The sequence below is a fragment of the Tachyglossus aculeatus genome, chromosome 2 (assembly GCF_015852505.1).
Source record: "Tachyglossus aculeatus isolate mTacAcu1 chromosome 2, mTacAcu1.pri, whole genome shotgun sequence".
NCBI classification, from domain to species: Eukaryota; Metazoa; Chordata; class Mammalia; order Monotremata; family Tachyglossidae; genus Tachyglossus; species Tachyglossus aculeatus.
The window spans coordinates 33,057,857-33,084,865 of record NC_052067.1 but is presented as its reverse complement, the minus strand read 5'-3'; the positions used below and the strand labels follow the sequence as shown (position 1 = coordinate 33,084,865).

The 27,009-nt window shown below is 40.5% G+C and overlaps 1 protein-coding gene and 1 non-coding gene across 2 annotated transcripts; both read right to left on the bottom strand.

Moving 5' to 3' along the window:
* Window positions 1-1,655: 1,655 nt before the first annotated feature.
* Window positions 1,656-1,793, bottom strand: LOC119924878. Its single transcript, XR_005449558.1, has one exon. It is a non-coding gene; the product is annotated as a small nucleolar RNA SNORA7 (small nucleolar RNA).
* Window positions 1,794-7,341: 5,548 nt separating this feature from the next.
* DAZL (deleted in azoospermia like) lies at window positions 7,342-25,687 on the bottom strand. Its single transcript, XM_038771615.1, has 11 exons — window positions 25,557-25,687; window positions 18,165-18,356; window positions 17,552-17,643; window positions 16,205-16,256; window positions 15,557-15,620; window positions 15,321-15,460; window positions 14,406-14,477; window positions 12,595-12,639; window positions 11,567-11,680; window positions 9,893-9,991; window positions 7,342-7,706 (listed from the first exon to the last, which is right to left on the bottom strand). The coding sequence occupies exons 1-11, from the start codon at window positions 25,557-25,559 to the stop codon at window positions 7,653-7,655; spliced, it is 927 nt and encodes a 308-aa protein (XP_038627543.1). The 5' UTR covers window positions 25,560-25,687; the 3' UTR covers window positions 7,342-7,652.
* Between the last annotated feature and the right edge of the window lie 1,322 nt (window positions 25,688-27,009).

Here is a 27,009-nt window from a genome sequence, read left to right as displayed (position 1 = left end):
AATAAATACAATTGAATGAATGAATGAGAAACAGCACTGCCTAGAATAAAGAGCACATGAATGGGAGTCAGAGGACCTAGGTTTTAATCCCGGTTCCAAAACTTGTCTGCTGAGTGACCTTGTGCAAGTCGCTTAAAGTGGGGGTTAAGATTGTAAGCCCTATGTGGGACAGGGAGTATATCCAACTTGATTATCTTAGAACCGCAGTGCTTAGAACAGTGACCGACACATAGTAAGCACATAACAAAATACCAGAGATGGAGAGAGACTTGAGTGTTTATCAATAAGCAATAAAGTTTTGGAGATTTATTGGGTCAGCAAAGACTGATCAGCTGTTTTTCATATTCGCTGAAGACAGACAAGACGAAATGTGCAAAAACTGCAGCAGGAAGGATTTCAAGTAATGCTAAGGAAGAATTTCAATACTATGAGGCTGCTAAAACACTGGAAAGAGGCTCTGTCTGTTGAACCTGAAATATCCAGGGTCCTGCAGCAAAGCTGCACCTCCCTGGCAAAGTGCACAGAGAAGTAGCATGGCTCAATGGAAAGAGCACGGGCTTGAGAGTCAGAGGACGTGGGTTCAAATCCTGGCTCTGCTAATTGTCAGCTGTGTGACTTTGGGCAAGTCACTTAACTTCTCTGTGCCTCAGTTACCTCATCTGTAAAATGGGGATGAAGACTGTGAGCCCCACGTGGGACAATCTGATCACCTCGTACCCTCCCCACCGCTTAGAACAGTGCTTTGCACATAGTAAGTGCTTAACAAATGCCATCATCATCATCATCAGATGACCCTGTATGAGGTCAAAGGATTGGACAAAGACAGAGATGCCCAACTTGTGGGCCTTGATGAAGTTGGGAGTTTGAGGGTATGGCCATCTTTGATTTCAATGTGTCCTTCCTCTGGAGCACATTCGTGTATCCTCAGATGTGCCAGACATAATAGTGCCCCCAAAGAGATCTGGCAACCCCCAAGGGGTTTCTTCCCTGGAGTTAGAGTAGGGTGGCCACTGACTCAATCGTATTTATTGAGCGCTTACTGTGTGCAGAACACTGTACTAAGCACTTGGGAAGTACAAGTTGGCAACATATAGAGACAGTCCCTACCCACAACAGGCTCACAGTCTAGAAGGGGGAGACAGACAACAAAACAAAACATGTGGACAGGTGTCAAGTCATCACAACAAAAAGAATTAAAGCAAAATGCACATCATTAGCAAAATAAATAGAATAGTAAACATGTACAAGTAAAATAACTGGAGTAATAAATCTGTACCAACATATATACAGGTGCTGTGGGGAAGGGAAGGAGGTAGGGCAGGGGGATGGGGAGGAGGAGAGGAAAAAGAGGAAAAAGGAAAAAGAAAAAAAAATCTATCTCAGATTGGGAGCCCCTCATGAGATAGGCACTGCGTCCAATATGGGTCTTGCCTTGTTTCATGCTGTCCAGTCGGCTCCGACCCATAGCGACACAATGGACACATCTCTCCCAGAACATCCCACCTCCATCTGCAATCGTTCTGGCTGTGTATCTATAGAGTTTTCTTGGTAAAAATACCGAAGTGGTTTACCTTTGCCTCCTTCTGCACAGTACACTTGAGCCTCGGCCTTCGACTGTCTCCCATGTTGCTGCTGCCCAGCACAGGTGAGTTTTGACTTGTAGCAGGTTGCCTTCCACTCTCTAGCCACTGCGCAAGCTAGGAATGGAATGGCTATGCCTCTGCTTGACTCTCCCTCCCGTAGTCGAGACTGGTAGAGTAGTGGAAGCTCTCCAGGTGCGACCCTGAGAGGGGACCAATTTGGGTGCCTTTCATCTATCCCAGTGCTTGTCAAAGTTAAGGCATCTGATAGACGCCATTATTTTAGATCAAAGTGAGAAACAAAGCCTCTCCTGGGGTTATACAAAAGCAGTGTGAACTTCCTCCTCCTCTCCCTTCTTCAACTCTTCCTCCCACTGCTGCTGCTCCTCTTCCTCCCCCATCCTTCGTCTTCTCCTCCCCCTCCCCTTTTTTCTCCCTTTAAACAGAGACCTCTCTCTGCAGCTCTGGTAGAGAAAACCAGGTGTGGTTAAGTGGACAGTCTGCTTCTCAGTTGGCCAGTCCCCTGCCCCGTCCTGTATCAATTCAGCACCGGACACCTTTAGGTCCGGTAGATTTATTTTGACCCCCATCTCACTTCACCTCAGCTCCTGACACTGAGGTCCGCAGCTCGGCACAGGCCCATGCTCCTGGGGGGCCTAGAAGGGGAGGACAACTCATTCATTCATTCATTCATTCATTCAATCGTATTTATTGAGCGCTTACTATGTGCAGAGCACTGTACTAAGCGCTTGGGAAGTTGGCAACATATAGAGACGGTCCCTACCCAACAATGGGCTCACAGTCTAGAAGGCAATGACTCTGGAAGAGCGTAGCAGGGATGTCCCCCTGCCCCCAGAGAAAACACTCGAGGCTTGGGAAGACTCTAAAGGACTGACACAGGGATATGATGCAACTGCTTTGTGTCTTGTACCTGGTTCTGTGTTGCTCAGGGGGCTCAGTGTCCTGCAACCCGGTGTTGTCGCGAGTTGAAATCTTTTGAGGAAATAAACTGAAACTGCAATCCAAGTTAAGCCCCTTTCTACTACCCCTTGTTATCCATTGTTTAATTAAATGTGCAGGAACTGGACTGCCTCTCAGGGCAGCTACAAAGCTTAATGCCATCCAGAACTGAGTGAAGGGAATTGCGTACGGACCTGAGATTGGTGAGCAAATAAAGATCTTCACATAGACATAGGACACCTAAAAGCACCAAGCAATTCATTTAAAGCTGACAGGGAACATTGCTCATGACTGAAATTGATTTATACAAGAACATGAATTGTTCCAGAGAGCAAGCTCACCGTATCTAAAGGAAGATGCTGAGGTTGCAGTGTTTGTAAATAAAGGAGAGGATGAGGAGATCTCACTGTTTCCCAGCTTTAATTCGGCCAAGCATGCAGCGAATGACCAGAATATGATAATCCAGAGATTTCAGAAGTATTGTTTGCCAAGGAAAAGGGAAAAAGTTAAATGACCTTTAAGATATCCGGCAAAGAATGAAATTTTGCTAAATAATTTAAATCAAAGTTGCAAATTTGGCATCATGGCAGATTCCTTCATCACAGGTGAGATAAAATTAAGAGTAAGAAATGTGAACATTTGGGGAAAACTCCTGTAAATCGACCAACTGAACTGGAACCAAACCATTAAAAGTATGACAACCGTCTGAAGTTAATTTCTTTGCATGCAAAATTGATGGGAAACAACAAAAGAGGCAGTAATGTGGCAGAGGATAATCAGAATTAGATCTAGATGAATCAAATAAAACATGAAAAGAGAATGAGAATGGAAAGGACGTTAAATTCAAAAAAGCATAATAAGAGCAGTCCTACCCTAGGAGAAAAAATCTGGTTTTTTTCATGATATTTGTTAAGCCCTTACTATGTGTCAAGCACTGTTGTAAGCACTAGAGTAGGTAACACAAAAATCAAGTTGGTCACAGTCGTAGAAAGAGCAAGGGCTTGGGAGTCAGAGGTCATGGGTTCTAATCCCTGCTCTGCCACTGATCAGCTGTGTGACTTTGGGCAAATCACTTGACTTCTCTGTGCCTCAGTTACCTCATCCGTAAAATGGGGATTAAGACTGTGAGCCCCACGTGGGACAACCTGATTACTTTGTATCAGCCAGTGCTAGGCACATAGTAAGTGCTTACCAAATGCCATCATCATCATTATTATTATTATTATTATTACTAGTCTAGAGGGGGTAGACAGACATTAATATAAATAAATGAAAGTGCTGTGTCTAGCCTAATCCATGCTGAAGCACAGGCTTCAAGCAAGTGTTGTGGAGCACAGGAATTGGCACCCTTTTGCTGCCCCAACTACTGCATTGTGTTATAAGACTTTCAGGAGTAGCAGTGTGGCCTAATGGAAAGAGCATGGGTCTGAGAGAGGAGTCAGAGAACCTGGGTTCTAGACCCAGCTCCACCACGTCTGCTGTGTGACCCTGGGCAAATCCCTTAAACTTTTGGGCCTCAGTTACCTCATCTGTAAACTGGGGATTAAGACTGTCCACATGGGACACGGACTGCGTCCAACCTGTTTAGTTTGCACCTACCCCAGAGCTTAGTACAGTGCCGGGTGCGTAGTAAGAGGTAAACAAATTCCATTTCAACCAAAATAGCTCTCCAAAGTACTCCTAATACTTGAATCTCAGCTCTTCAGGGTGCTAGCATCCCCAAGGTGGGTGTTTATTTCTGGTAATAGGAGACCCACCTCTCCTGAGTAGCAGGGGCGGGCTTCATCCCTCCTGGGCCAACCCTGGGAGTTTTCCAGTCCAACTGGTTAAAATGTAAGATAAATTTCCACAGAGCTTGAATGTATAGTGGGATAGCTATTTGTTTTGTTCCAGGAGACTCTCTATAGGATTGGCCCACAGCTACAACCACATTGGACAGATGTTTTTAATTCTGACTGCACTGTACAATTACCTATCATTTCTTTGCTCTGCATATTCAGTATTTGCCCGAGCATTCCAAGACACATGTTTGTAGTTTTAGCTTCTTATGTTTATTGTCTTCCACCTCAAAATATACTCTACAGATGGGGAACTCAATCGCCTATGGATGGTGAGGAATGGCTGGGAATGGCAGATAGAGACATATTGCACATAACTTTGGTAGGGACAGGGCTGTGTGGTTATCAAAATATGCAAATGTGTAATACATATCCAAAAGGAGCTTTTCAGAAATGGTATTATTCTGCAGCTGGTCCTCTATGTAAGATATGGCCAATGAAAACATTAATTTTTTTTCTTCCTGATCGCTCCCTGCTACTCATGATAAAGTGACATAATGCTGAATGCTACTGCAGCAACAAATTGTATTCCATCCTGCAGCAATGAAAGCAGGCAGCACAATTACACAATATGGTCCTTTACAGAGGGAGCAGTTACCTTTAAAGATCACCACACGGATTTTTTAGAGGAGGGTTTGAGGGGGGACCTTCATCAAAGAGCTGCTTTCGAGTGTTCGCCTCTAAATACCACCAAGACCAGAAAATAAAAGGGTTGTTTTATATGTTATTGGTTTGAATTGTTATGCTTTAAGTCCATATGCATGCTGTAGAGAATAGGGAAGTAGAAATTGGGATTTTGCCAATACGAAGTTTCTGGGCCAAGACTTACAATAAGAATTTCTGGCTTGAGTACCTACTTCCCTGGTCCTCCCAGAAGCCCACGGAACTTCGTCTTCAGATATTTCAGCTCCTGGAAGCATCTCCCCTAGTTGCTTTTGTCGTTCTTAAGTGCGGTGCTGTGAAGTGAAGCTAAGGAACAAACTAGGGATCAAGGTGCCAGGCTGGGCAGGTGGCGGTCTGGCACGCTGAGGACAGATTATTTAAAGCCAAATTATCTACTTGGGCAAATGGGCTGGGAGGAGGAGGAAGGGAAATCGGGAGAGAAAGGGAGAGGACCCTACTATGTGCCAGAGTCGCACGGCTTAGGGAAGAAGGGAGGTTATTCAGACTGCCGCTATAGACTCCCCCAAGATGGTCCCAATTTCTGGAGCCAGGGTTGCCAGGCCATCTTGCTGTAATCCCGGGTTCCCAAAGCAATTAAGGAATAAAAAAAAAATGAACCATGAAACCAACCTGCAATTTTGCCTATTGCTAAGATATACCACCTAACTCTTATTGGCCAACATTAAGAATGAATCTTTCAATCCCATTACTGTTAACTAATTCATTCATTCAATCGAATTTACTGAGCGCCGTGTGCAGAGACTGTACTAAGCGCTTGCAAAGTACATAAGATGCATGATGTACAACATATAAGAACTAATGCTTTAGACTAAATTTGGTGGACCTTCTGCATTTGGCTTTTTTTGTACTTCTTGCATTTCTGGCAGGTGGAACAGAGAAATGGTGAAAAGCAAACCAGTCAGTTTTAGTCATTAAAGTGTTGGTGGAGGATAGCCAAAGATGAAGTTTGGATTATGTATGTAATTTCAATAACCGTATTAGCCTCTTCTCTCACCCTCAAAGTTAACTGGGCTCTTCCTTTTTAGTTGTTGTGTGCAGGTGAGATACTCCATTTAAGTTCAGTTCAAATGCATGTCATCTGTATGCTACAATTAACTTTCCATCTTTCCTTTTCCTGCCTCCGTCTTTTGATTGTTTATGAGGTGGTAGTTTGGTACACCAATGCCTAGTTTACTGCTGCTGATGAGGGTCTGTATGTGGAATTGGATTATAGTGATAATGGCTCATGCAGTGTTGTTGTCCCTCTCTCTTCCCCACCAGGGTACCGTGTGCGAAAAATGAATTCGTGAGCAAGGATGGACAAAACCCACAGACCTGTTTCTACAGTCTGTACTAACATTCCCTCGAAAGTGACCACCCAAGGGACGGAGCAATTGTGTAGAGTATTGGCTTTATTGGCTTCTTTTGTTTTTAATGTTTTTGTTTTTGTTTCCTCAGCCCAATTAAGGGGGATCTTTCCTGCCAATTCGCTTCAGCCTACGTCCTGCTGTTTCATGAGGAATAAAAAAGGGGCGGAAAGCAGAATTACCAGACTGCTCAGGAAAAACTCACACTTTGGAGTCACACATCTGGGGCCAAAATTACTTCCAAAACAAATGCACCTTTGATTATTTAAATAGAGTATAATATTTCACTTTAAGAGGCAACATTGCAGGAGTGGTTATATTAGGGTCCAAGATACTTTTCAAAATTAAAATTGTAAAATAAACTACAAAAATGTACTCAGTAAAAATGTATCTTCTAAGACAAATAACTAGTTTGAAAAGGTACCTTTCTGATCGACCATTTATGCATCATAAAAATACTTTGGCATTTTTAATGCCAATATATTATAAAGTTTTAAGATATGGCCATTGAATAACCTTTAGCAGTAATAAAATGACAAACCTGAAAGCTTATGCCTCATTTAAAAGTTTTAGCCTATTTGGAATTAAAAAAAATATCAAGAAAACAAATTACCCTAGTTACTATTCCCAAACAAATAAGAAATTGCTGCAAAGATTCCAAAGTGCTGCGTAAGCACATTCAAACAGCTAATAAAGCATGACAAATGTGTTTAAGAATCTCCTATTCAATTTCTTGTTTAGAATGTGAAGTTTCATTAAGTTTTAACTGCCTATCATTCCACTGATTAAAAATGAACTTTTAAAAAATCTGCTTCTGAAGTTTATGGATGTAAGTTATTAACATTAAGCACTGAATTATGAATAACTGTACTCCTCAATAGGTATGTAGATATGGAGAGTATAATTGCAAACATTCAAAAAACTGCTGCATTCTGCCTTTTCAAATTATGTTTATAAAGTAACATTCAAAACATTACAATGTAGTTTGTAGTTTGAAAGAACATTTACATGAAAATTCTGAAGTTTCATTTGATCACTTATTTCCTTGTACTTTCTTCAGTTACACATTCATCATTGAACCATTCTAGAACTGAATAGTCAAAAGAATAGTTTCAATGTAATATAAAAACACTTAAGAGAATTAACAATTTTTCACTTTACAGACAATATTTTAAATCCTGTAGTATCTGACACATTATCTTTCCATAAGGCTAGAATACAGGAACTCTTGGGGTCTGAATGCATTAAACGGTTTTCAGCACTCCCTTACTTCTTCTAAAGTGGTGAGCTCTTTTGTCCTGGAAGAAAATAATTCCATTTACTTCCAAAAAATATATCAGATGCAACTTAAAAAAAAAAAGGGCACAATCTTAAGGACTTTGCAAGTAAAACTTAAATACTGTAGAAACAATCAAAACATCATGCAAGTACTATGTGCTGTCCAAAAAAGATTCTGATCTGTCTGGAAATATTCCAAAATTCTGGAATGAAAAATTATGTAACCTTTTACATTAGGAAGTGACTAGGTTCAACTCCCAGATAATTCACTAAAGGAGAAAGTGACTTTTACAAGAGGGCACTGAAATGGGACATCCTTCTATTAATATGCTCAACGACCTGAAATTCACCTTTTGATGAGATTAGCAATGACGATGATAATCCCATTGCAACTGAGGGGTAGTTTCTTTTTAAATCATTTTGCAAACAACCATATATGTGGACAGAATCAATGGTGAGGGCTCCCCACCTAAATTTCCCTAATGCATCAGAAGAGGAGGTGATGGCTTTCACACATTAGTGAAGGGATATTGTGAGATGACACTTCAGGAGATGACCTGTAAAGTGATTCTATCATCGGCCCAGACAATTCAGCAACAATCCATTGAAGGGGCCACACAGATTCGCATTTTGAATGGGAAATTTAAGTATGGCTCCCTGCCTGTAGCTACACAGGCTTCCTCCCAGGGCCAGGGGTGATGTTCTCTTCTATCAAACATAAACCTGATGGGGAGACAGACTGCTGAGGGAGAAGGAAAGAGGATGCTTCTTTGGGCTTCTGCTTTCCAGACAGCCCTGGGTTACCCTACAAAACCCATGTCCATGTATTGGGTGCAGCAATCGTCTCTCCTTAAAAGAGAATACTTAAGAGACTGACTTCATTAGCTTTCCTCCTCTGCTGGCAAGAGATTTCGGCCGAAAAAAAGATGAATGAGACTATGTGAGAGTATGCAAGTTTGTCCGCCAATGTTCTGCTGTGTACCTTGGGCAAGTCACTTCACTTCTCTGTGCCTCAGCTACGTCATCTGTAAAATGGGGATTAAAGACTGTGAGCTCCATGTGGGACATAGACTGTGTCCAACCTGATTAGCTTTTATCTTCCCCAGAGCTTAGTTCTGTGTCCTGGCAAATAGTAAGTGCTTAAGAAATACCACATAAAAAAAAAAAAATGAGATCACTAGTTCCAAATTTCTTTTGAGAAAATTAGCATAGTACTTGTATTAAGGCCTCATCACTGTCTGAATGGGGTGGTTTTTCCAAGGAACAGGTCAATTCTATTCTATTCATTCAATCGTATTTATTGAGCGCTTACTGTGTGCAGAGCACTGTACTAAGCACTTGGGAATTACAAGTTGGCAACATATAGAGACGGTCCCTACCCAACAGTGGGCTCACAGTCTAGAAGGGGGAGACAGAGAACAAAACAAAACATATTAACAAAATAAAATAAATAAATAGAATAGGTACAAGTAAAATAAATAACTAAATAGGGTAATAAATACGTACAAATATATGTACATGTGCTGTGGGGAAGGGAAGGAGGTAAGGCTGGGGGGATGGAGAGGGGGTGGAGGGGGAGAGGCCACTGGCTAGTTGACTACTTTCCTAGGAATGGCATTAAATTGGCCTTTTAAGAAGGGCTTTGAAGATGAGTAGGGCTTGTGGATTGGATTTTAAAAAGGGGAGGGAATTCAAGTAAGGGAGAAGAGTGTGAGCAAGGCCTAGAAACTAGGACAGATGAAAGCAGCTTCTCCTTGCTCAAACTTCTGATCTTCCAGGCTATTAGTCATTTTCTTGTTGCCTCTGAAATGACTTTTGATTCTTTCAAATCAGTTCTTCTTCCCTTGGTCCTAAAGACCTGCTTTGGTTAGATCTATTTAAGGATCCATGCATTCTTCTCCATTTTGCCTTCTACATCCTGAAACAAAATCTTTCCCACTGCTCTGCTCAGTCAACAATCCTTCATCTCACTTCTTCCAAGAAAACTTTCAATTATAATTGCCTACTAAAGGGTTCCTCCCTAAAGACAAACTATATTGTAACTAGATTTTTAAAATCATAAAGAAAACAGCAGGGCATAACTCATTTGCTGTGATTTCCCGCTTCATGATTGAGTGCCAACAGCTTAAGCAGCCCGTACATAAAAAAGGGAAGGATTGTTTCAACACTGAGAAATTTGCCTTCCTTCAAATTATTCATTCCATACCTTGAAATAATCATCTTGAGATACCTGAGAGTTTCTCATTCTGTTGTCCGGATTAAGTAAACAGGATACAACCGTCTGTATGCTGCGGTCCACAGACTTCTGAAAAACATGGCCTTTTAGTAGTGTACACTAAAAAGGACACATTGATTTTACTATTTCTGATTGTAAAGTTTAAATGAAAATTGTTGTAATCAAGTCTCTTGATAAAACATTCAAGATTCCGAGCAAATATCTCAATTCTGTAAGAAGTTTCTGTCAAATTTAGGCTTTTATAAGTCTAACTGCAAAACACTGATTAAAGCTAATTTTTTAGGTCCAGGGTAGGTTTTTTCTACTGCTACCTTTTCATAAACTTCACTTCTCTGTGCTTCAGTTACCTCATCTGTAAAATGGGGAATAAGACTGTGAGTCCTGTGTGGGACAGGGAGTGTGTCCAATCTGATTTGCTTGTATCCACCCCAGACCTTAGTAAAATGCCTGGCACACAGTAAGTGCTTAACAAATACCGTAATTATTACTACTATAACTTTTTCCTCTTAAGGTAAAATAGGCCAACTTAGATGTGGTAAAAAAAAGTTCAGTTTGAGAATAGGAAATTGGGATTCTGCCATGAGAGAATCAAAGAAATAGCCATGGAGACAGAACACCACAACTTGAATTGTACATATATTCCTGCACAAATTGTTTTAAGACAATCCATATTAAACCTGAGAGGATAAATTAATGAGTAAGGAAATGAACACAAACAACTGCAGGCCCTCCTCCTATAGATCAGTTATCCTGATGCCACCTGTCTATTTTATCTGTATGCTCCTTCTCTCTGCATTCCTCCAAATAACTTAGTATGTTCTGTATTAAAGCACTTTGGTGCTTGTATGAGGGTTACTAAATGAAAGGTAGACTGAAGATTAGAGGTCAGAAATAGACTCAGGGGCCCAGTATGGTTTGAATATAATTTCATTCTTTCTATTGATTTATGCTGGCTACTCCAAGTCAGATAACATCTGGGCCATTAGCATCTCCACGTAACAAAGATGATCAATAGGATCACAAGGGTGTTTTTAGGATAAACATTGTCACTTTTTTTGGAGTCAAATGACTCTGACTAAAATGGCATGCAGGAAATAGTTCATACATGTCTAGCACCGCTTAATCTGTTTTTGAATATGGGACCATACCCCTTGAACATAAAACCTAGAGAAAGGAGTTCTAGAAATAATACAGCAGTGATTCCAAGTTGCGAGTTTGCACAGATAAATAGGGCTATTAAGAATCAGCGTTACACAAGAGTCAGCACAGGGGATACACATGCTTGACAGGTATCATCTAATGGAGTTCATTTTTTAAGACGGCAAAGTCCAGGCTAGTCCAAGTCACTTTTTCTTCAGATACATATAATGAAATTATGCACTACCCAGATGGGTCTCACATGACTAACAAATACAAAAATTTTGGAGAAAACAACCCCTGGCCTACAGGCAATGCTATATAATATTGTATATTCTAACCAGGGCCTCAATTTACAGAGGGATCTCTGCTAGATATTAAATCGCTTCTGAGTACCACATGCAGAATCAAAACAGTACATGGAGACAGCTATGGCTGTGAGGGTTTGACTAATAAATACGGTAAGAAACATTAGTAGAGGCAAGGGAAAAGGAATATGACTCTTGCCTTTTGTGGGACATTTGCTGAGGCCTGGGTAGGTTCCTGAACTGAGCTTTCTGCTTGCGGAACTTCAACTCCTGGATCTACTTCAGTGTACTGGTAGTTAACAGCTGAATAAGCCTATATGGTATGTTTGAAAAAAAAAGGGGGAATTACAATATGAATGCATACTTTTCTATGTTTCTGAAATTACAGATCTGAATATGAACTCTATTATGACTCTGATTAAATCTAGGTCATCTTAAGTTCTTCCAGAAGAATTTTACGTAAATCCAATTAGCAGAGCGAAAGACCTGAAGAAACGACGGGGAGATGGAGGAAGCAATGAGTACATACAGTGGGGCCACTTTAAATTAAAAATTACTCCAAGGACACTAATATCTATCAGGTAAACACAACACTACACTGCTCTGCAAACAGTCAGCATTCAATAAATACCACCAAATGACCCAATAAACTATAACCATATCAGTCTGGTTGTATTGGTGAAAGTCTGAATTTACAGTCATTTATTCTCCCAGGAACATTTACAGTTTGCTATTACCATTTGGAAGTTCCCTTCTTGCACCCTACCCCAGCACTGACTAGGCTGCTGTCCCTAATCTGTATCTCAAAAACGTGAAAATAAAATTAGCTAGAAAGTCTAGTAGTCTTTATTGCAAACATCCTCTGGTCTAGGAAGACAGTTAAACATCAGATCTCTTTTTGGAGAATTTTCTTGTATGATACAGCACAATCCTTTTTTCATCCCTGCTCACTTGCACTGTTACTTCCCAAACTTTTGCACTGTTTTGGCTGCGGATTTAAGGTCATGGGGTACTCTTGATGTTCAGCATTTTAAAAAAATAAAGTTTATACTAAATATTTTCTGAAAGGGCTCATTTAAAATTCACCCAGACTCAATTCAGATACTAAAATTGTGGGGAACGATAAAGCATCTTCAATTTTGATTACAATTTACCCAGTAAAGCAAACATTTAATTTCATATTAAAACATCACTCAGTGTAGAATGAGGAATTGTATTTATTCTTACCGGAGGGACCACAAAATTCCTTTGCTCACCAGCAGGCCATTGTGGCTGTATCACAAAGACAAAAAAAATACAAAACAAAACAACCCCCCCGCAAAAAAACCCACCAAAAGAAAAAACAAAACAAAAAATAAACAAAAAACAAAAACCCAAGAACCCAAAACAAAAACAAATAAAAACAAATGAAACAATAAATAAAGAACACACATAGCAAATGCATTGGTCATATAAATATTCTCCTTTTATGATAGAATAGGTGGGCAAATTATATTGCATTCCTAAAAAGGAATTAACATAATACATCCACTTTTAAAGACCTGGGAAAATGGTAATTGAAAATGAAAAATAAATAATAAATAACAAAAAAAAAAAACATCTTTCGGTGAGCTCAGACTAAACCAGGAATGGGTTCAGGCCTACATTTTAAGGGCTTTACCCAACATTAATTAGTTTGCTTCCAGCTGCTGGGAAGTTGGTCATCCTAGCCATCCCAACAAAGCCTTTTCATCTGAAAACCTGCCAAGTGGGAAGGGAAAGGCAGCAAAGAAAGAAGTCTGTGGGAGGCTAAACACCCATTTACATTAACCTAAAGGGGACGGAATTTTACTTTATAACTGGTCTTGAAGATGAAGATCCCCTAAAGCTAGATTCCACTGGAGCAAGTGCACTGCAAAATGCATTTTGGAGGATTATCAAACTATTGGATTAAAGGGACTGGCAAAAGTTCCTAATATGTACCTCGACTATCACATATCAACTGTTATAGACCCAAGTACCGAGGACTGGTAAAATCTCAGTAGGGGGTTAGGATACCCCAAGACCACCTGAGCAATTTAAACTGGAGCACCACTCTGGGTTACAAAGGCGATTTTCTGTCCAGGGGAATGTCAAAAAGGCCAGTGTGATTCCTGCACTTATCACAGCTGGATTCAGGCTCCAAAGTTACTCTGAGTTTGGGGGAACACATTCAGTCAAAACTGAGTTATGCCAACGTAAGCGGACATCACCTATCCTTTCTGTTGGAGCAGAAATTAAAATGGTTGTCTGGCCTACTCTACTAAAATATCCCTAGGTCTACTCCGTCCTCAAATTCAGCTTGCCCAAGAGCGGTCCTGGCTCGTGGATTTTTTCTAGGCCTGAAAGAACTAAAAATAGGCACAGGCACCACCTTCCAACCAGTGTTAGCATGCATGTGAATTTTCACAAGTGTGGTGGTTTCCATGGGCTGCTTGGAACAGTTACGAACTTACTGATGATCCCCCCTAGCTTCACACAAAGGACCAGACAGATATGAACATGATCTCTCTAAGCTGTGATACAGGTTTGCTATCCGGTTACCTTTAATATGCATGTTTTGGTTAAACAAATGTCAGAGGATAATTCTTTGCCTGCCACCAATTACTGTATTCTTCATTTTGTTTCTAACTCATTCATATACCTGAATCTAAAGCAAAACACACTGCCACTTAAAACCACATTTCCCGACTTACACCCAGTTCTCCTAGAACATGGGTTTCATGTTCTTCCGAAAACCCCACACTAGGGAAACTCACACTACAGCGCTCACCTTTTTGACGCTGCACACACACACACACACACACACACACACGCGCGCACACCCCCCCCCCCCCCCCCCCCCCCCCCCCCCCCCCGTTCCTTCTAACACCATGGGAAACTGTTTCCCAACAGGCTTATATTGTTCGACGGACGGACATCCTTTATTTCCCTAACAGCTTTCTAGCCAAAACACATATTGAAAACAAGTGTGGGACAAAGCTGAGGACTTGCAGCCCTTTGGCTATTTTTTAAATTACCTGATAATTGTATAATGGCATCTGGTATCCAGTAATGAATTGAACTTGAGAACTAGGATAAGCAGGGTATGCCTGCAAAAAAAAAAAGTTTAGAGAAAGGGGTTCGCCCCCCCCAAAAGTAAAAATTAGTAAAATTAAAAAGGGCAACAGAAAAACAAGAATTGTATTCTTTGACAACAAAATCTGAACAGGCTCAGATGATCTGTTTCCATTTCCCCTATCAAACATAGATTCATAATACATAAACTCCTTGTGGGTAGGGAATGGGTCTACCAGATGTCATACTGTACACTCCTCCAAGTGTTTAGTACAGTGCTTTGCACACAGTAAGCACTCAATAAATATAACTGACTGATAGGATTTAGAGGAGTCCAGGAAAAATGTTTCTTAAAGTCTTACTGCCAAATTAACAAGGGAAAAAAACAAAATGGGCTACTTGGAGATAGAAGTGAAAGGCTTCTGTGAGCAGCTTTATTGCTTTTTATAGCCATCGCCATCTCTTCTCGGCAGTTAGGATGAACTCTTACTGAAAACACTACAGTGGCGGATGCTTGTATTGTGTATGCTTTTGACAGAACCCACGTTAAGGAAAGAGTGCACTATACTATGGCACATCTTGTCGACCCAAAGTATGCACACGTTTCTTCCAGTATCAAAGCATACTCTATCGACATAGACATGTGTTGTCAGAAGAACAATCTTAAGGCTGTTCTATTAAAAAGAATAGTGAAAACACACAATACAGAAGAACCTGCATTTCACAAGAAAGCTATCAGACCCCACTGTACAGTCTACTGAACAATTAACCGAGTTTTGCTGCGTTTAACGCTCCTGGACGTTCACACTCCTTTGTGTTTCGCTTCTAAAAATGGTTTCCAAAGACTTGAATTGCTACAGGTTCTTCATAACTCTTACCTGAACATACTGAGTTACAGGATTCAGCATAGCTGGAGGCGGAATAAAAGTTTCTGTGTTGGGGTTACCCCAGACATTATGGAACTGTGGGGCAGGAGGCGGATTAAAAGCCATCGGGCGTGGCTGCACATGATGGTTACCTACTTATAAGAAAGGTATGATATAATTTCCAGACTTTAAAAATACTTGTTAAAAAAGCACTTGTTTTTAAAAACTCAAGTTCTGCTTTTACTCACATAAATTTTGTTTCCTGATGGCAGGGCCCAGTTTCAGTTTCTTGCCATGGAAATTTACCTGTGACTGAAAAAGTCAACAATGCAAGTAAGTCGATAGTGCTAAAAATTGGCTTCCTTCTAAAAGCACAGCACTTGGAATCTTCTAAATTTTGCTACTGCTAGAAATTACGACAGGAAATGAAGTGGAGTGGAGGAAAACCCCTTGCCCGGTGACAAACTGTGCAACCATCAGCCAGAAAGAGGAGAGATAGCAGAGGCAAAAAGCAAAATGTGTTTCTTCTGAGCAATACTATTTCTGCTAGTTCCCTTGCACTCTCCCTCTCCATGCAGACCTACCATTCCCCAGGAGAACCGCTCTTATCCTCTGCCTCTTTTCTCCTGGCTACTGCCCAGACGTACTGGCTCCCTTCTTTGCAGCCAGATAAGAAGCCTGGTTAAAAATATGTTCATAGATTTGAACTTTCATTACTCTAGGGGCATCAGGACAAACCGTATCATTTTTGCATAGCCGTCAGCAGAAAAGAAAAGATTTAGATTTCCAGTCGAACAGGGGAGGACTCTCCATGTTCTCCACACAACTGTAAACAAGTAGAAAACACAAAAATTCTACCAACAGTCACTAAAGAAGTTTTGAAAGAGATTACTTACCTGTATTATTTTCTGCACATCCACATCATTATAAAATGAAACAAATCCATAGCTAAAAAATAGATTAAGATTAAATTAATAGATTCTTAGGTCACTGTAACTACAGTGTACGTTCTGGAAGTTCTACAGCAATTTTTTTTAATTTTAAGAAGAAAACAATGACGCTAACAATGAATGAGACTTGCCTTCATTCAAGACTGATTCCAACATCATACACCCACCAAATCTTCATTTATATAATCTTTGAGAGCAAGTCTCTGAATAACCAATTAACTACATTGCTAAATAATTATTAAAAAATGGAAAAAAAACAATTCCGATGTCACTGCTAAGATCTATGTCAGCCTCATGACTGATAGGCTTTCCCAGAAAAAGTGTCTCCTATAGACAATCGCTTAATTTGGCTAACATTTCTAGGATTGAGAATAATTTTACTTTAAGAGGGGAAGAAAAGGAAAAATCAGAGTCCACCTGGTTTGTTGTTAGCTGCAATCTCAAATTCAAAAACAATGATATATACTTAAATGTAAATATGAAAGGAATGTTATTAACAAAAAATGCTCCTCAATTCAAAGATTTTTCTATAAAAAATATCGAACTGTTCCACAACCAGGGATATCTTTATTTGCACATATGCCATTTGTACCCTAATATACTTCTAAAGTAATAAAATTCTGCTTTCAGTTTAGCAGACAAAAACACAGCCCCAGAGATTTAAATGCAGAATGTTCATAAGTTTATGCAATGACATAAAGATTAATTTAACAATTAGGTAAGTATTTTCAAAATATATCTAAAGGTTTTAAAATGAACTGTACCAGTTTATCTGGAATTGCCTGGAATAATTATAGTCTAAGACAATCATTTTAGAGTGAAATAGTCTTGGATTAACATGAGATGGAAGTGTCATGGATAATACTTTGGAAATTAAAAGGACCTTCTGGCTAGTAAGGCTCTCAAACTCCAATTTAACGGCACTTTATAACTTCACCTCTGGGAAGCCAGAGAAGAAGGTGGAAAGGAAAAGAAAAGGGGAAGGTGCTTATTGAAAAGTAATAGGAAATTGCAAAGGATATGTATCAGTTTAATTTTGGAGCAGTTGTTTTGCTAAAGGATTGCCTAAAAGCATGCCTATCATTTTCAAACAAATAAATAAGTCCAGAATAGTTCCACTGTGGGTAGAATTCAGTTAAAAATGTGCTTCTACTTCAGTAACCTATCAGTTCCATGTTCTGACATAGGTATATTTGCCTTCAACCCAGGATTTTTGCAAAGATGAAGCTTATTATTTCCATTAATATCCAGATGATTATCTAGTCATATATGACATCGACTCATTTTGCTTACCCCTTGGACACACCAGTCCGATCAGTAATTATCTTCACTTCTTTCACAGAACCATATCTGGTAAAGAAACCTCGTAATTCTGTTTCATCCATCTAAGGAAAAGAAAACTATCTTAAAAAGTTAGGCTCCGTACCTCAGACTCTCCTCTCTTCAAAGAAACTCTACTAATTTGCAGCAATAACTACATTCTGAGAATTCCTGTTTCTTAATCATCATCATCATCAATAGCATTTATTGAGTGCTTACTATGTGCAGAGCACTGTACTAAGCACTTGGGAAGTACAAATTGGCAACATATAGAGACAGTCCCTACCCAACAGTGGGCTCACAGTCTAAAAGATAATAATAATAATACAATCCCCTGAAGTCTACCTAATTCCAAAAACATCAACTCACAATTGCTGCGCTGTAATGTAGAATTGTAGTCAGGGAAACTCACCTCTCCCTTACAATTTAATTAAATTCTTCTCATCACTATCTCTATCTATTTTAAGGTTTTATTAACCACGTAGAAAAGCACATGAAGAGATGCCATTAGAGCAGTCCAACCCTCGAGTCCACAAACTAATAAAACTATCATTAGTTCAAAATAAATTTAAAAGGAATACAATACCCTAACATCTATTCCTCCAACAAAAATTGTATTTGGCATGATTTTGCCTTCTGGCAAAACATATCCCTGGCCGCTTGTTGAGGGCTGGTTGCTTGGTTCACTGCTCGACTGGGCGGTCAGCTGGGTGCCCGGCTGGGTGTTCGCCTCTCCTCTTGAGGTGGAGGTGGCTTGGGCATCGGAATTTGCAGAAGACTGTAATTTGAATACAGCACATATTATGTAATCAGGAAAAGATGAAAAAAAGTGGTAAAACTGAAATGAAAAAGCACTTTTATTCACAATAATAAACAAGTTTCCATTTTGCACCCTAAACAGATTTTCTTGGAAAGACATGGCTGAAATATAACATTCGTTACATCACACTTTGCAAGTAGTTAAAAATGTAACTTTCCGAAATTAGAAGAGATAATGACCTCTAAGATCCAGAATGCATCTAAATCCATGTCTTTCTGTGGGATAAATTATTTCTTACGTGCTTGTTAATAATCATTCAGTAATGGGCGGGTGCTTTTTATTCACCCATTGTGGGCAGAGAATGTTTCTGTTTATTGTCACATTGTATTCTCCTAAGTACTTAGTACAGTGCTTTGCACACAGTAAGCTCTCAATAAATGACTGAATGAATGACTGACGGAATGAATGAAAGTTCCTCTGTGAGGGTTATTATTTATTAATAAGCATTAGACTCAACTAAATTAATATGCTAAGTTTAAAGACTATCAAAATTGCTCGGCCTCTCAAAATTTGAACTTCTTTGTTTCTCCATTCAGAAAAATGTGATAAAAACTGAAAACAATTTTTAGTTGCGTCCTTAGAAGATACAACTGTCAGCGGGATTCAGATTATATCTATTTTCTATATCTGAAGTCTAATGTTTCATTAGTTTGTTTAAGGATATATATATATCCTTAAAATATATATATATATATATATATATATATATATATGTGTGTGTGTGTCTGTGTATATATATATACACATATATATATACACACACACATACATACATATATACAGACATACACACACATATATATGTTAAGGGTATACATATATCAAAATACAACTGTCAGCGGGATTCAGATTACGAAGGCATACCTATTTCTATATCTAAAGTCTAATGTTTCATTAATTTAAGGAATATATCCTTAAACAAGACAAGACAAAATGAGTAGAGGCTTGCCAGCAAGTACTCAATTTCATTTGACAAAACCTGAAAGTTAATCCGGAAAATTCAGGGCCTCCCCTCAAAAAAAAAATCAATTTGGGGGTATTGATAACCCCGATTGCCCATTAAAACTAATTAAATTAATCATAAGCTTGTAGTAACAGGGGGCAAAGGCACAAATATATCCTACTACTGGCCAGCAGGTGGAGCTCAAATCTTGGCAAGAACCAGAATACTTAGAAATTACCTGAACTGCTGGAATTTTCAAGATTGCACAAGGACAGAATACTTACCTGACTTCTACTTTTATATTCCTATCAAAAAATTAACTGGGAACTCATTTTACGTGTGCTCAGATTACTGGAATACAAATGTTTAACTTTCATTAGTAAAATTATGAAAAGTAGAAATGCTCACGATTATTAGAAATTAATGGCGGTTAATTGCTAGAAATGCAAAAACAAACAAGTTCGGCATGACTTCCAGATGCGGGGCTGAGGCATTCTACGACTATAATTACAAAATCAGTCATCTTTTCAATAAAAATTTGTTTTGGTTATGGCTTTTCTGGAGTTGACCCATAATGATATCTACCTCTCCACACCATTTATTTAAAATGTAGTCTAAACTCATAATATCTACCTCTCCAAACCATTTATTTAAAATGTTGTCTAAACTCCCCGTTTATTTTATTCGGCATTTACTTTAAATTTAAAATGACCATCAACAATTCCACCCAAATTCAGCCATGGTCAATTTGGTGCCAAATTTCATCATTCATTTGTGATCTCTCCAGGAAACTATGTTTTCAAACGTCTATCTAGAAGACTTCATTAATTGTCAATATGAAATTTTTATTTTGGAGGGAGAGGTAAGACAGAAAAAGGAGTTGTGTAAGTTTCTCTTGCCCAAGTAGGAAACTGGAGTTTTGGGGGGTAACTAGCACCTGTGATCCATTACCCATTTCTCCAGGGTATCCTCACTCCAACAGAAAACCCTCCAGGAAAAACTGGAGTTGTTGCTCTAAATTAGTCTAACTCACTTTAACATTGTTATGTATACAACAAGTACTTGTGCTGTTTAAGTATTAATTAGCCGTTTGTGCTATTTGCAAAGCACGAAAAGGTTTCACATTATTGAATACTTGCCTTACAGAAGCCGTATGTCAATGCCTTAGATGAGTCTATTTTCCTCCGATTTTGTAAAAAAATTTTTTTAAAAACTGAAAGCTATCTCCTAAATACTAGAAAGAAAAGTCACTTGGATTCCAAATTTTAACAATTACTAGAAGGGCCATTGCCAATCTGTTTTGACTGTTCCCTGATTCTGGGGTACAAAACGACAAATTCAGGTTCTCACCAGAGGCCATCAGAAATTAACAAATCTCCTCTAATTAGAATGTCTTTGAATTAATAATAATAATAACTTTGGTATTTGTTAAGCGCTATGTGCAAAGCACTGTTCTAAGCGCTGGGGTGGATACAAGATGATCGGGTTGTCCCATGTAGGGCTCACAATCTTAATCCCCATTTTACAGATGAGGTAACTGAGGCCCAGAGAAGTTAAGTGACTTGCCGAAAGTCACACAGCTGACAAGTGGAGGAGCCGGAATTTGAACCCATTACCTCTGACTCCCAAGCCCGTGCTCTTTCCACTGAGCCTTATTTTATTCTGGATTTAAATTTTGCTTCCTGTGAAGTTTCACAATTTTACCACCGAGCTTAGTGATATAATGCAGGTTTGGACCTGGACCTCTTACTGTAGTTTCTGTAATTAAAATGTAAATGAGACCTTGTACAATATGTTTTACACACTACAGTGGGCAGAAAATGGCCTATTTCTGAACCATAATACTCATCAATCAATTTATAGAACATCTGCTTTGTTTGCTATTGTGTGAAAGGATTCATTTTTAAGATATCCCAATGCTTAAAACTCTCATCTTTTAATATTCCCATTAGTGTAGTGTTCACAAGTGAATTGTTGGCTTCCCTTCTTGGTTATCTGCCTCTAGAGTGATGATGTCCCTCAATAAACTCATCCGATAGTCAGTTTGCCTTAAATACTAATTTTTCCAGGATTAGGATTAAAACTGCTTAAACAAATAATTAATATGTTGAATTTAGGAAATTAATTAGTACATTTATTATTAAATTCATTCACCTTAATTTTAACTAAACTATCCGGGCTTCATCCAATAAAATCCCCAGGTTAGGGAATCGACTTGTTTGTTATTTCATAAAGTCAGGTCCGGGACATCATTCATTCATTCAATCGCATTTATTGAGCGCTTACTTGTGTGCTGAAAAGCACTGTACTAAGCGCTTGGGAAGTACAAGTTGGCAACATATAGCGACGGTCCCTACCCAACAACGGGCTCACAGGGGGAGAAAGACGACAAAACAAAACATATTAACAAAATAAAATAAGTGGAATAGTAAATGCGTACAAGTAAAATAAATAAAGGAATAAAAGGTAGGGTAGGGGAATCGACTTGTTAGTTATTTCATAAAGTCAAGTCCGGGACATCAAAAACTCAGAAAGGTTGGGTAGGGAATCGACTTAGCTATTTCAGAAAGTCAAATCCGGGACATCAAAAAAGCAGAAAAGACTCCTAAAACCCTGAGCGGATTTTTCGATAAGCGGCATTTTTTAACATTTGTTTTGTTGTCTGTCTCCCCCTTCTAGACTGTGAGCCCGTTGTCGGATAGGGAGTCTCTTATCTGCTGCCTAACTGTACTTTCCAAGCGCTCAGTATAGTCCACTGCACACAGTAAGCGCTCAATAAATACAACTGAATGAACGGATTAATTTTTTTTTAAAAAAAGACCCCGCCGCGGAGCAATAAAATCAATCACAATCGTATTTATTGAGCGCTTACTGTGTGCAGAGCACTGTACTAAGCGCTTGGGAAGTCCAAGCTGGCAACATATAGAGACATTCCCTACCCAACAGTGGGCTCACAGTTTAAAAGGGGGAGACAGAGAACAAAACCAAACATACTAACAAAATAAAATAAATAGAATAGATATGTAATAAATAGAATAGATATGTAATAAATAGAATCGATATGTAATAAATAGAATAGATATATAATAAATAGAATAGATATGTAATAAATAGACTAGATATCTCGGAAAGGCTATTGTTGAGACGGAAAGCTCTTCATTATGTTTTAGAAACCACGGTAAAAGTCGCTCGCTTCATAAAGTGAGGAAAACACATTTAAATTAATATGTTCACGGCCTAAAATTGGCTTCAAAACAGTGGTTGGGATCGACAGGGATTCCGCCCTCCCTTCGGCCGTCAGCACCCAGCATTTATTCAATCCTATTTATTGAGCGCTGACTGTGCACTGTACTAAGCGCTTGGGAAGGACAAGTTGCAACGTATAGAAACGGTCCCTACTCAACAACGGGCTCCCATTCTCCATCCTGCTGAATAAATGCCATCATTATTATTATTATTTGTAAGTTCCCCATCGCTTAGAAGTGCTTTGCCCACAGTAAGCGCTTAATAAATGCCATTATTATTTGTAAGCTCCCCAGCGCTTAGAACAGTGCTTTGCACACAGTAAGCGCTTAATAAATGCCATCATTATTATTATTATTTGTAAGTTCCCCATCGCTTAGAAGTGGTTTGCACACAGTAAGCGCTTAATAAATGCCATTATTATTTGTAAGCTCCCCAGCGCTTAGAACAGTGCTTTGCACACAGTAAGCGCTTAATAAATGCCATTATTATTATTATTATTTGTAAGTTCCCCATCGCTTAGAAGTGCTTTGCACACAGTAAGCGCTTAATAAATGCCATTATTATTTGTAAGCTCCCCAGCGCTTAGAACAGTGCTTTGCACACAGTAAGCGCTTAATAAATGCCATCATTATTATTACTATTTGTAAGTTCCCCATCGCTTAGAAGTGCTTTGCACATAGTAAGCGCTTAATAAATGCCATTATTATTTGTAAGCTCCCCAGCGCTTAGAACAGTGCTTTGCACATAGTAAGCGCTTAGTAAATGCCATTATTATTACTACTATTATTATTATTACTACTATCAGGGCGGTGGGCAAAGCCCCCGTTTTGGGCGTCTACTACAGTCGGTCAGGGCGAGTAAAAAAAATCCCAAAACCGTTCAGTGCATCGTTGTTGCGTAGGGACCGTCTCTATATGTTACCGACCTGTACTTCCCGAGCGCTTAGTACAGTGCTCTGCACACAGTAAGCGCTCAATAAATACGACTGAATGAATGAATGAATGGGGGTCCTCTAGGGTCTGTCAGGGTTTTAACGAGAAGCAGCGTGGCTCAGTGGAAAGAGCCAGAACTTTGGAGTCAGAGGTCATGGGTTCGAATCCCAGCCCCGCCACATGTCTGCTGTGTGACCTTGGGCAAGTCACTTCACTTCTCGGAGCCTCAGTTACCTCATCTGTAAAATGGGGATGAAGACTGTGAGCCCCACATGGGACAGCCTGATCAATCAATCGTATTTACTGAGCGCTTACTGTGTGCAGAGCACTGTACTAAGCGCTTGGGAAGTACAAGTCGGCAACACGTAGAGACAGTCCCTACCCAACAGCGGGCCCACACTCTAGAAGGGGGAGACAAGAGAACAAAACCAAACATACTAACAAAATAAAATAAATAGAATAGATATGTAATGTAAACCAAACATACTAACAAAATAAAATAAATAGAATAGATATGTAATGTAAACGAAACATACTAACAAAATAAAATAAATAGAATAGCTATGTAATGTATCGGAGCCTCAGTTACCTCATCTGTAAAATGGGGGTGAAGACTGTGAGCCCCACATGGGACAACCTGATCAGCTTGTATACCCCCCAGCGCTTAGAACAGTGCTTTGCACACAGTAAGCGCTTAACAAATGCCACTATTATTATTATTATTATTATTTAGCAGAAAAAACTCTGGGAATTGGTCAAATAGACCCCAAACCGTTAGGTCAGAATGGATGGAAACACCCCATCTGAGGGGGCGGAAAAGGCCCATTTTGGGGTCGGTTTGAGGGGTGTGAGGTTGGGTGGGAAAAGCCCCGTTTGAAGGGATGGGCAGAGTGAACGGGAAAAGTCCGTTCCCGGGAAATTCCCGTTGTTTGGGACACCAGGGCATCCACTGTGAGAAACGTTGCGCACCTTGTGGGAAAAGCCCCGCTGTCCGGGCCTCTGACGCTGGGCGGGAAACGGGCCCGGGCCCGGGGAGGAGGAGGAAAATGGCGGCCCCGTCGTCGGGGCGAAGCCGAGACTGTGAGCCCACAGTTGGGCGGGGACCGTCTCTATATGTTGCCAACTTCTACTTCCCAAGCGCTTAGTACAGTGCTCAGCACACAGTAAGAGCCCACCTTGTACTTCCCAGGCGCTTAGTACAGTTCTCAGCACACAATAAGCGCTCCATAAATACGGCTGAATGAATGAATGCAGAGCCCTGCCACCGAGCAAAATGGAGGGAAAACCTAGCAACCACACCCTCCTCAGGGGTGCGTTTCAAAATGGAGGCCGAACCGCTGTTTTCAGCTACTCGGAAACCTCCCCACCCGGCTTCACCCCTTCCTCTTCCCAATGGCCCCGGGTCCAATGGGCCGGCAGCCACTGCTGTCCCTTCTTCAGAGTGCCGGGGCCATGGTGCCCACGGCCTCTGCCCTCCCCTCAGTCCCGGTGCCCGCTCCTTGCCCTCCCCTCAGCCCCGGAACCATGGCGGCCACCGCCTTTGCCCTCCCTTCAGCCCCAGAACCAAAGCGGCCATTGTCTTTACCCTCCCTTCCGTCCCAGAACCAAGACGACCACTGCCTTTGCCCTCCCTTCACTCCCAGAACCACGGCGGCGACTCCCTGCCCTTCTCTGCCATCACACCCGGATCAATCGTATTTATTGAGCGCTGTGTGGAAAGCACTGTACTAAGCGCTTGGGAAGTACAAGATGGCCACTTCCTCTGCCCTCCCAATCAATCAATCGTATTTACTGAGCGCTTACTGCGTGCAGATCACTGTGCTAAGCGCTTGGGAAGTCCACAGAGACAGTCCCTACCCAACAGTGGGCTCACAGTCTAAAAGATGGCTCCCAACCGTAGCCATCCTTCTCCTCCCCATAGTCCCGGGGCCCACGACACCCATTATCCCTTTCTAGGCCCTGTACCAACGCTCTGGCCTCCCCAGGGCCCCGGGGCCATGGCGAAGCCCTCGTGTTTGCCACTGCGAGGTCACTCACCATGGTGTCCGAAGGTGGCAGGTGCAACGACAGCAACTTCCAGCAACAATTAAAACACCCCACTACTAACCACCCACCAAACGAGTGGAAGAAGGCAGCTTCTTCTGACAAACGACTATGGCTCCTCAGCCTTAAATAGGAGGCGGCTAGTAGGGCACTCCCTGTTCACACTTCCCCAATGGCTGCCTTGGCGGCCGCCCCTTCCTAGCCCTGCCCCCTGGGCCCTTTCCTCCGCCTCCCTCCTTCCCCGCCCCCAAGACACCTTCCCGCCTTCTGCCCCTCTCAGTGAACCTTCAACTCCAAACTACCTGAGCGAACCCCCACTTAGCCGATCAACCCTAAAAATCTGCATTTGCTGATTATGCATATACTGATTGCGTATACTCATCTTACCTCCTTCCCTTCCCCACAGCACCTGCATATATGGTTGTACATATTTATTACTCTATTTATTTATTTATTTATTTTACTTGTACATTTCTATCCTATTTATTTTATTTTGTTGGTATGTTTGGTTCTGTTCTCTGTCTCCCCCTTTTAGACTGTGAGCCCACTGTTGGGTAGGGACTGTCTCTATGTGTTGCCAATTTGTACTTCCCAAGCGCTTAGTACAGTGCTCTGCACATAGTAAGCGCTCAATAAATACGATTGATTGATTGATTACTCTATTTATTTATTTATTTATTTATTTATTTATTTTACTTGTACATTTCTATCCTATTTATTTTATTTTGTTGGTATGTTTGGTTCTGTTCTCTGTCTCCCCCTTTTAGACTGTGAGCCCGCTGTTGGGTAGGGACTGTCTCTATGTGTTGCCAATTTGTACTTCCCAAGCTCTTAGTACAGTGCTCTGCACATAGTAAGCGCTCAATAAATACGATTGATTGATTGATTGATTACTCTATTTATTTATTTATTTATTTTACTTGTACATTTCTATCCTATTTATTTTATTTTGTTGGTATGTTTGGTTCTGTTCTCTGTCTCCCCCTTTTAGACTGTGAGCCCACTGTTGGGTAGGGACTGTCTCTATGTGTTGCCAATTTGTACTTCCCAAGCGCTTAGTACAGTGCTCTGCACGTAGTAAGCGCTCAATAAATACGATTGATTGATTGATTGATTGATTGATTGATTGACTGCACAGACTGATTATGCATATACTGATTTACCGCATATACTGATTATGGGAAGCAGCGTGGCTCGGCGGAAAGAGCCCGGGCTCTGGAGTCGGAGGCTGTGGGTTCGAATCCCGGCTCCACCACTTGTCAGCTGGGTGACTTTGGGCAAGTCACTTCAACAGTGTTGGCGTTTGTTAAGCGCTTACTATGTGCGAAGCACTGTTCTAAGCGCTGGGGAGATTACGAGGTGATCACGTGGGGCTCACAGCCTTAATCCCCGTTTTATAGATGAGGTCACTGGGGCTCAGAGAAGTTAAGTGACTTGCCTAACGTCA

Excerpts from the sequence above, each read along its gene's own strand:
- DAZL (XM_038771615.1), bottom strand. Across the intron at positions 16,257-17,551 it reads CGGACTGGTGTGTCCAAGGG|CTATGGATTTGTTTCATTTT; the intron begins GTAAGCAAAATG and ends TCTATTTTTTAG. Across the intron at positions 12,640-14,405 it reads TGCCATTATACAATTATCAG|CCACAATGGCCTGCTGGTGA; the intron begins GTAATTTAAAAA and ends TTTGTGATACAG.